Source organism: Bufo gargarizans, chromosome 2 (assembly GCF_014858855.1).
Source record: "Bufo gargarizans isolate SCDJY-AF-19 chromosome 2, ASM1485885v1, whole genome shotgun sequence".
In the NCBI taxonomy this organism is placed as follows: domain Eukaryota; kingdom Metazoa; phylum Chordata; class Amphibia; order Anura; family Bufonidae; genus Bufo; species Bufo gargarizans.
In genome coordinates, this window is record NC_058081.1 from 710,599,485 (window position 1) to 710,611,149 (window position 11,665).

At 45.7% G+C, this 11,665-nt stretch overlaps 1 protein-coding gene across 1 annotated transcript in view; it reads left to right on the plus strand.

Annotated features, from left to right (window-relative positions):
- LOC122926343 (IgGFc-binding protein-like) overlaps window positions 1-5,080 on the plus strand; it is a 48,324-nt gene extending 43,244 nt beyond the window's left edge. The window contains exon 22 of the mRNA XM_044277717.1: window positions 4,949-5,080. Within this exon, the coding sequence (XP_044133652.1) occupies window positions 4,949-5,036 (88 nt within the window). The 3' untranslated portion in view covers window positions 5,037-5,080. The remainder of the gene's footprint in view (window positions 1-4,948) is intronic.
- Window positions 5,081-11,665: the final 6,585 nt, after the last annotated feature.

Below are 11,665 nucleotides of genomic sequence, written 5' to 3' on the forward strand. Positions count from 1 at the left end.
GTTGCTATACGCCACCCCTTACCCACAGCTACTAGGACAGAGGGACCCCTATCATTAGGGAATAGGACCTGAATCTCACTAGCGACTCGATATTCAGTGGCCCTGACCAAGTCTCCTCCTCAGTACTTTAGCTTATTGTTGATAGACTGTCTGTTTGTGACAGCAGTTAATAAGGACACACTCCTCTACATGCTAGCCCCTTATCCCCTGATGAGTCTGGGGCCTTTACCTCTAGACGAAACGCGTAGGGATTTTACGCACTGCAGTGATTCCGTCACTGTATACCCATAGTTAGGGTTGTCTTGGGACTTTGTAACTTTTTGTTCCCTTACGTGCGGCCCCTGACCAGGTCATAGGACTCTATAGGCCTGGTAGGGCTTTCTAGGGACAGTTCGCCTCATCCGGGACCCTGTTCCTCAGGTAACACTGTCTTCTGGGACTTCGCGACCATACCCAGATGACCGTCAACGACCGGTAAGACTGTTCCAGTTTATATATGTCTCTCCGTGGAACGTATACCTGATTTTGAGTATGGTGTTACCTTGTTTCACATTGGTTTTACCATATAAATGTGGTTTCCTATGGTGACTTTGTACATTGTGGTTTGTGACACGTTGTTGGTGTGCACATCATTTCGGTATTTTGTGTTATGTCCGTCTTTTTTAACTATATATCTATTAAACGCTAAGTCTTAGATTACGCTACCTCCTCCTTCTATATTTTTCATTACCGTGGTAGCTGGCGAGCATTGTTCATTTATTCTCGCCGGTTGGGCAACTTTATTTATTCACCTCCACCCTATGTCACCTTGCCACTCTGTGGTCTCCTCATGCTGCTGCCAACTCAAAATTCTGCCTCTGAGCAACTCTGTGGTTTCCTCATGCTGCTGCTTACTCAACACTATGTCACCTTGCCACTCTGTGGCCTCCTCATGCTGCTGCTGCCATCTCCACACTATGTCACCTTGCCGCTCTGTGGTCTTCTCAAGCTTCTAAAACAACACTATGTCACTAGGCCACTCTGTGGCCTCCTCATGTTGCTGCTGCCACCTCCACACTATGTCATGTTGCCACTCTGTGGTCTCCTCATGCTGCTGCCAACTCAAAACTCTGTCTCTAAGCCACTCTGTGGTCTCCTCATGCTGCTGCTTATTCAACACTATGTCACCTTGCCACTCTGTGGTCTCCTCAAGCTGCTAAAACAGCACTATGTCACTCAGCCACTCTGTGGCCTCCTCATGCTGCTGCTGCCACCTCCACACTATGTCACATTGCCACTCTGTGGTCTCCTCATACTGCTGCTGCAGCCACCGCCACACTGTCACCTTGCCACTCTGTGGCCTCCTCATGCTGCTGATGCACCTCCATACTATGTCACCTTGCCAGTATGTGGTCTCCTCATGCTGCTGCTGTTGCCACCTCCACACTATGTCACCTTGCCACTTTGTATCCTCCTCATGCTGCCACCTCCACACTATGTAACCTTGCCACTCTGTTGCCTCTTCATGCTGCAGCTGCCACCTGCACACTATGTCACCTTGCCAGTCTGTGGCATCTTCATGCTGCTGCCACCACTACACTGTGTCACCTTGCCACTCTGTGGCCTCCTCATGCTGCTGCTAAATCAACACTATGTCACTGGGCAACTCTGTGGCCTCCTCATGCTGCGGCTGCTGCCACCACCTCCACACTATTTCACCTTGCCAGTCTGTGCCCTCCTCATGCTACTGCTACCTCAACACTATGTCACTGGGCCACTTTGTGGCTTCCTCATGCTGCTGCCACCTCAACACTATGTAAATAGGCCACTCTGTGGTCTCCTCATGCTGCTGCTGCCGCCACCTTCCCACTATGTCACTGGGACACTCTGTGGTCTCCTTATTCTGCTGCTACCTTAACACTATGTCATTGGGCCACTCTATGGACTTCTAAGCTGTTCCGCCACCCTCCCCACTCCATGACTGGGCCATTATTTTGCCTTTTTGGCTTCATTGACGTCATCATTTATTTGACCTTTCTTCTGATCTGTCAGAGGGAAGGAAAAATGATACGAACAATGGATCCTGTCTGTTTAGCAGCTGTAAAGCCTGTATGGTCCTATCAGAATTGGCTTATAATTTGGTAGCCAAAAGCAGGTGTAACGTGCCGAGTCCTTAAGGCGGACCTCCGGGACGTCGTACGAGCAGGACACAGGCAGAATACACCAAGGAACCACAGAACTTTATTACAATATTAATAAAAACTCTAGAACAGACATGGCTCAGCGGGTGTGGACCAACTATGCCACTGACTGGCAAACTCTGGATGGGCATGACTAAGCAACATCTGGTATTTACTAGAGCCTCAGATGGTGAGGATAGACTTGAGCCAAGGTAGTTGCCAGGGGTGACTCCAAGAGCGATACTAAGTCAGAGGCAGCTGGTACAGGCAGACCAGAAGATACCGAATAGGTAAGCCAATACAGATGTAGCCATACTATAGGGCAGAAGGTAAACAAGCACAGAAGCTCACAGAAAATTAAAGCAGGCTAACGAGAGCACCTGAGAAACCAAACCCATGACCAGAGCAGAGGATGTTAACCCCATCAGAGCCGGAGCAGGCAAAACACACAGGCAGAATAAATGTTGCCCCTGGCAACCAGTATACACGGAAACACCCACAGCCAGTACGCCAGAGCACAACCAACCAGAACACAGAGGCAAACAGACTAGCAAACTACGGGGAGAGCAACATACACAGGCGAGTACACAAAAGATACTGCAGCCAGTACACAGCCCCAAGCAACCAGCCTCCACAGGCAGCAGCCAGTAAGCAAGTGCGCCTGCAGCCAGCCTATACGGACACCACTGTCATAGTGAACCACAAATATTCCATTCACATGTCATCTCTGTTTTGGATCCACTCCTGTTTTTTGACTTTATCAATACTCATGGATTACTGACCAAATGCTGACAGAGTGTAGGCGTATGCTCAACAGACAGGATCCGTTTTTTGGGGGGTTATTGTTCTGACGGATCCGAGGAAGGGCAAAATAATCAGAGACATCAACACAAACTTTCTGCTGACACCCTCTCCACTCTGTCGGGGGCTCTACTTGTATAAGCGTTTAAAAACAGGTTCTGTAGACATCTATGTGGAATCAGCTGACGAGGGTGTAAAAGGAGTGCGCTCTTTCACACTACAGTACGATCTTGAGCCTCTGCACGGTTCTTTATACCTGGAGCTAACATCGACCTGTAAGGCTGAGTTCATACTTGAGTTATTTGGTCAGTTTTGGCCCCGTGACTGCCCAAATAAGTGAAGTGTGCAGTGATTCTAAGAGCGACAGCTGTCATCTGCGTGTCATACTGACTCACAGTATTGTTTCACTACCACAGCAGACTTCCTATGTGTGTTACTGCAAGACACAGTGTTCTACACCACTATACCGGCTCTCTGCGGCCAGGAAATAGCTGTTTTTTAACGCGACTCTCCGAAAATAAATTCGGATCAAATCATCTTTTTAGAAAATTTGGTGAATTTGCCGAATTAAATTTTTGAGAAATTCGCTCATCTCTAGTCATAATCAGCAATCTATAAGTCATTACCATATAAGAATCATTTATTTATATAACCCCTTAGTGACCACCCATGCTTTTTTTTTACAGCGGTCACTATGGGGCCTTAGGCTGGGCCCAGTCTAAGTGCTGAACGGGTCCCCCATGCAGCGGAGAGCGGGGACCCAGCTCTCACATGAGAGCCGCGGCCCTGCTCTAACAGTTCGGACCGGCAGGAGTGCCAATATGGTCTTTTTAACACTTTACATGCAGGGGGCAATGGCACCCGCCGCATCTAAATTGCTGACAGAGGGAACGGACTCCCTCTGTCTCCCATTGGTACCCCGCAAATGCGATCCCGGAGTGCCCCTGTGTGTGAAGGCTGACTGGAGTCTGATGTAGGCCCCAGACCAGCCTTAAGTAATTTTCTTCTCTGGCGCAGCCTGCTGGTCAATGTCATAATAGCATTGCCATTAAAATGCAATGCACTATAGAATATTGCATTTTAAAAGCAATCAAAAAGCTGTCTGTTTTAGTCTCCTTATGGGACTATTAAGTGGTAAAAAAAAAAAAAAAAAAAAAAAAAACATTTAAAAAATTACGCTTTTTTCCCATTGAAAATAAGCTTTTCAATAAAATAAAAATGGCACGAACCAGCAGGTGTGAACCCACTGTGCCACGTGTCCTAACTCCTCTAAGGGCGTTGTCTAAGTGAACCCCTGATGGTGGGGATAGACTTTGCTGAGGGGAACACCAGGTCGTTACCTCGTGAGGAGGATAGGCACATGAGGCAGCTGATCCAGGGTGTCAGTCATCTTCTTAGTTATGCAGCAGGGATACATTACTGCTTGAAGGGCATCTGTCAGCAGTTTTGTACCTATGGCACTGGCTGACCTGTTTCATGTGCACTTGACAGCTGAAGGCATCTGTGTTGGTCACATTTTCATATGTGCCCGCATTGCTGAGAAAAATGATGCTTTAATATATGCAAATGAGCCTCTAGGAGCAACGGGGGTGTTACCATTACACCTAGAAGCTCTGCTCTCTCTGCAGTTTGATTGAAAGTACCAGGAGAGATCAGGTTTACACTGCCTGGCCCCATCAATCAAAGTGGAGAGGGTACAGCAGCTGCAGAGAGAGCGAAGCCTCTAGGTGCAATGAGAACACCCCTGTTGCTCCCAGAGGCTCATATGCATATATTAAAATATGATTTTTCTCAGAAATGCAGGCACATATGGACATGGGACCAACACAGATGCCTTCAGCTGCCAAGCGCACATGTAACAGGTCAGCCAGTGTCATAGAGACAAAACTGCTGACAGATGCCCTTTAACTAGACAGATTTATCCTACAGAGGTTTAAGAAGCTGCGTATGTTGTGTACTTACTATCTTACCTGCTTTGTCTCTTGCAGCGTCCCCTGTGAAGATGATAACTCTGCAGATGAAGGCAATTCCTCAGGTTTTTCACCAAAATGCAGAAACCGTAAAACATTGTGGTAAAAGAAAACAATTCTGATGATTTTTTTTTTGTACATAGAGAAAATAAATAAATGTGATGTAATCATATCCGTCTATCATCATCTTATTTGAGTTATTGTACTGCTCTACATAATGCTGCAAGTAAATGGATTTGATCTACTTCTGTGTCTTTAATGAATTTAGACCAATTATATTATTTCTACTGGTTATTACTGTTTCCTTAAAGGGATTGTCTCATCATGGACAATGGGGACATATCGCTAGGTCCACCGCTGGGACCCGCCCCCTATATCGAGAACGGAGCCCCACAAGGTGGTGGCTGGAGGACTTCGGTCCGGCCACCACTAAGCCGGCTCCCCATAGAAGTTAATAGGAGCATACCGCGCATGCGCGGCCCCCCGATCCCATTCATCTCTATGCAGCAGATGGAAATAGCCGAGCCAGTGCCATAGAAAATTAATGGAGGGCGGCTGCGCATGCGCAGTGCACCCTCCTTCACTTGCGGGGCTCAGTTCTCGATATAGGTGCGGGTCCCAGCAGTAGGACCCGCACCTATAAGACAATGGGGGCCTATCCTAGCAATATGCCCCCATTGTCCATGGTGAGACAACCCTTTTAACAATATTAACAATAGCCAATCAGCTTCCAGCAATCATTTTGGTAGATTTACCAGTGTTCCAGGAAAGCTCAGCAAAGCTCTGAAGATATCCATATGGAGATCTCTTCTCCTATCACAAAGATTTTCCCAACCTCTTCTTGTTCATGAGAATTTACTCACAGAGTCACTTATGTTTAATAAAAGTATGTAGTGCCTGCTTCCTCCATTCCTCACACTGTGGTAATGAAGGCAAGTTACATCCTGTACTATACTCCAGAGCTGAACTCACTATTCTGCTGGTAGAGTCACTGTGCACATACATTACATTACTTATCCTGTACTGATCCTGAGTTACATCCTGTATTATACTCCAGAGCTGCACTCACTATTCTGCTGGTGGAGTCACTGTGTACATACATTACTTATCCTGTACTGATCCTGAGTTACATCCTGTATTATTCTCCAGAGCTGCACTCACTATTCTGCTGGTGGAGTCACTGTGTACATACATTACATTACTTATCCTGTACTGATCCTGAGTTACATGCTGTATTATACTCCAGAGCTGCACTCACTATTCTGCTGGTGCAGTCACTGTGTACATACATTACTTATCCTGTACTGATCCTGACTTATATCCTGTATTATACTCCAGAGCTGCACTCACTATTCTGCTGGTGGAGTCACTGTGTACATACATTACATTACTATCCTGTACTGATCCTGAGTTACATGCTGTATTATACTCCAGAGCTGCACTCACTGTTCAGCTGGTGCAGTCACTGTGTACATACATTACATTACTTATCCTGTACTGATCCTTAGTTACATCCTGCATTATACTCCAGAGCTGCACTCACTGTTCAGCTGGTGTAGTCACTGTGTGCACACATTACATTACTTATCCTGTACTGATCCTGAGTTACATCCTGTATTATTCTCCAGAGCTGCACTCACTATTCTGCTGGTGGAGTCACTGTGTACATACATTACATTACTTATCCTGTACTGATCCTGAGTTACATGCTGTATTATACTCCAGAGCTGCACTCACTATTCTGCTGGTGCAGTCACTGTGTACATACATTACTTATCCTGTACTGATCCTGAGTAGTGATGAGCGGGAGGTGCCATATTCGATTTCGCGATATTTCGCGAATATTCGAATGAATATTCGTGTTATATTCGTCGAAATCGAATATTCGTAATTATTCCAATTATCGCGAATAATATACGAATTTTTTTTCGCGTATTGCGATTATTTATCTTGATAGTATAAGGCAACGTTCCTATGCTAATTGACTATGGCTAGGCTAATATGTGTATTTTACGAAATTTCGTGATTTGCTCTAACTTCGTCTCTTAAAATATTCGTAATATTCTAAAAGACGAAGTTAGAGCAATATTAAGAACATTTGCAAAAGCCGAAATTGCGATGCGAGTAATATAATACGAAATAATCGCATGAAGATTTCAACTTAGCACTGCTATATTCCATATTCTAGCCTAGTATGGAATACAGCAGTGCTAACTTAGCACAGCTATATTCCATATTAGGCTAGAATATGGAATATAGCAGTGCTAAATTGAAATCTTCATGCGATTATTTCGTGTTATATTACTCGCATCGCAACTTGCGAAATTTCGTAAAATACACATATAGATTAGATTGTAATTTAGCTAATATGGAATATAGCAGTAAGTTGAAAACACCACTGACTGGAGCAGCCAGGAAGCCAGGAATCCAAAGGACAGGTAAGAACAACTTTAGAAAAGTGGGAAAGAAAAAAAATATTATTATAAAAAAAAAAATACGAATATTCGAATTCGCGAATATATAGAACGATATTCTAAATATTCGCGAAATCTCGAAATTGCGATATTCGAGAAAAAAATTCGTAATTCGAATATTCGCGCTCAACACTAATCCTGAGTTATATCCTGTATTATACTCCAGAGCTGCACTCACTATTCTGCTGGTGCAGTCACTGTGTACATACATTACATTACTTATCCTGTATTGATCCTGAGTTACATCCTGCATTATACTCCAGAGCTGCACTCACTATTCTGCTGGTGCAGTCACTGTGTACATACATTACATTACTTATCCTGTACTGATCCTGAGTTACATCCTGTATTATACTCCAGTGCTGCACTCACTATTCTGCTGGTGGAGTCACTGTGTACATACATTACATTACTTATCCTGTACTGATCATGAGTTACATGCTGTATTATACTCCAGAGCTGCACTCACTATTCTGCTGGTGCAGTCACTGTGTACATACATTACTTATCCTGTACTGATCCTGAGTTACATCCTGTATTATACTCCAGAGCTGCACTCACTATTCTGCTGGTGCAGTCACTGTGTACATACATTACTTATCCTGTACTGATCCTGAGTTATATCCTGTATTATACTCCAGAGCTGCACTCACTATTCTGCTGGTGCAGTCACTGTGTACATACATTACATTACTTATCCTGTACTGATCCTGAGTTACATCCAGTATTATACTCCAGTGCTGCACTCACTATTCTGCTGGTGCAGTCACTGTGTACATACATTACATTACTTATCCTGTACTGATCCTGAGTTACATCCTGTATTATACCCCAGAGCTGCACTCACTGTTCAGCTGGTGGAGTCACAGTGTACATATATTACATTACTATCCTGTACTGATCCTGAGTTACATGCTGTATTATACTCCAGAGCTGCACTCACTATTCTGCTGGTGCAGTCACTGTGTACATACATTACATTACTTATCCTGTACTGATCCTTAGTTACATCCTGCATTATACTCCAGAGCTGCACTCACTGTTCAGCTGGTGTAGTCACTGTGTACATACATTGCATTACTTATCCTGTACTGATCCTGAGTTACATCCTGTATTATACTCCAGAGCTGCACTCACTATTCTGCTGGTGCAGTCACTGTGTACATACATTACATTACTTATCCTGTACTGATCCTGAGTTACATCCTGTATTATACTCCAGAGCTGCACTCCCTATTCTGTAAGCATTACCTCTGATATCTCCTCACGGTCCCTGCTTGCTCAGTCCTTACATGGAGCTTATGACGTGCTGTAAAATCATCTAATATAACAACAAAAAACCTCTACCCGCACTGAATGAGAGGCGCTCAATCTGTTGTCCAGCGCTGACCTGCAGTCTTGCAGTTGTGTCTTCAGTCAGTTTGATATTTTCAGATGTAATATAACCTGAAGCCCCGGGTGGAGCCTTAGATAGGAAAAGGTGAAGTAATTTAGTAAATACTGCAAAAACCTGTGTCCCTTGTTCAGGCCTGACCTGGGCTAATCAGGAAAATGGCAGATACTAGTGATAGCCCCCACCGAGTCTCTATGGGTTGTCAGCAAGCTCTTCACAGACTCTAAAACAAACAGCGGACACATGAAGGATAGACACAGGACACACAGAGGACACATGAAGCATAGACACAGGACACACAGCGAACACATGAAGCATAGACACAAAACACACAGCGGACACATGAAGCATAGACACAAAACACACAGCGGACACATGAAGCATAGACACAAAACACACAGAGGACACATGAAGGATAGACACAGGTCACACAGCGGACACATGAAGGATAGACACAGGTCACACAGCGGACACATGAAGGATAGACACAGGTCACACAGCGGACACATGAAGGATAGACACAGGTCACACAGCGGACACATGAAGCACAGACACAGGTCACACAGCGTACACATGAAGCATAGACACAGGACACACAGCGGACACATGAAGCATAGACACAAAACACACAGCGGACACATGAAGCATAGACACAGGTCACACAGAGGACACATGAAGCATAGACACAGGTCACACAGCGGACACATGAAGGATAGACACAGGTCACACAGCGGACACATGAAGGATAGACACAGGTCACACAGAGGACACATGAAGCATAGACACAGAGGACACATGAAGCATAGACACAGGACACACAGCGGACACATGAAGCATAGACACAGGTCACACAGCGGACACATGAAGGATAGACACAGGTCACACAGCGGACACATGAAGCATAGACACAGGACACACAGCGGACACATGAAGGACAGACATAGGTCACACAGAGGACAGACACAGGTCACACAGAGGACATATGAAGCATAGACACAGGTCACACAGAGGACATATGAAGGATAGACACAGGTCACACAGAGGACACATGAAGCATAGACACAGGTCACACAGAGGACACATGAAGCATAGACACAGGTCACACAGAGGACATATGAAGGATAGACACAGGTCACACAGAAGACACATGAAACACAGACACAGGACACACAGCGGACATATGAAGGATAGACACAGGTCACACAGAGGACATATGAAGCACAGACACAGGTCACATAGAGGACACATGAAGCACAGACACAGGTCACACAGAGGACACATGAAGGATAGACAAAGGTCACACAGAGGACACATGAAGCACAGACACAGGTCACACAGCGGACACATGAAGGATAGACACAGGTCACACAGCGGACACATGAAGGATAGACAAAGGTCACACAGAGGACACATGAAGCATAGACACAGGTCACACAGCGGACACATGAAGGATAGACACAGGTCACACAGCGGACACATGAAGGATAGGCACAGGTCACACAGCGGACACATGAAGGATAGACACAGGACACACAGCGGACACATGAAGCATAGACACAGGTCACACAGCGGACACATGAAGGACAGACACAGGACACACAGCGGACACATGAAGCATAGACACAGGACACACAGAGGACACATGAAGGATAGACACAGGTCACACAGAGGACATATGAAGGATAGACAAAGGTCACACAGAGAACACATGAAGGATAGACACAGGACACACAGCGGACACATGAAGGATAGACACAGGTCACACAGCGGACACATGAAGGATAGACACAGGTCACACAGTGGACACATGAAGCACAGACACAGGTCACACAGAGGACATATGAAGGACAAACACAGGTCACACAGCGGACACATGAAGGATAGACAAAGGTCACACAGAGGACACATGAAGCATAGACACAGGTCACACAGAGGACACATGAAGCATAGACACAGGTCACACAGCGGACACATGAAGGATAGACACAGGTCACACAGCGGACACATGAAGGATAGACACAGGTCACACAGAGGACACATGAAGCATAGACACAGGACACACAGCGGACACATGAAGCATAGACACAGGTCACACAGCGGACACATGAAGGATAGACACAGGTCACACAGCGGACACATGAAGCATAGACACAGGACACACAGCGGACACATGAAGGACAGACATAGGTCACACAGAGGACAGACACAGGTCACACAGAGGACATATGAAGCATAGACACAGGTCACACAGAGGACATATGAAGGATAGACACAGGTCACACAGAGGACACATGAAGCATAGACACAGGTCACACAGAGGACACATGAAGCATAGACACAGGTCACACAGAGGACATATGAAGGATAGACACAGGTCACACAGAAGACACATGAAACACAGACACAGGACACACAGCGGACATATGAAGGATATACACAGGTCACACAGAGGACATATGAAGCACAGACACAGGTCACATAGAGGACACATGAAGCACAGACACAGGTCACACAGAGGACACATGAAGGATAGACAAAGGTCACACAGAGGACACATGAAGCACAGACACAGGTCACACAGAGGACACATGAAGCATAGACACAGGTCACACAGCGGACACATGAAGGATAGACACAGGTCACACAGCGGACACATGAAGGACAGACACAGGACACACAGCGGACACATGAAGCATAGACACAGGACACACAGCGGACACATGAAGGATAGACACAGGTCACACAGCGGACACATGAAGCATAGACACAGGTCACACAGCGGACACATGAAGCATAGACACAGGACACACAGAGGACACATGAAGGACAGACACAGGACACACAGAGGACACATGAAGGACAGACACA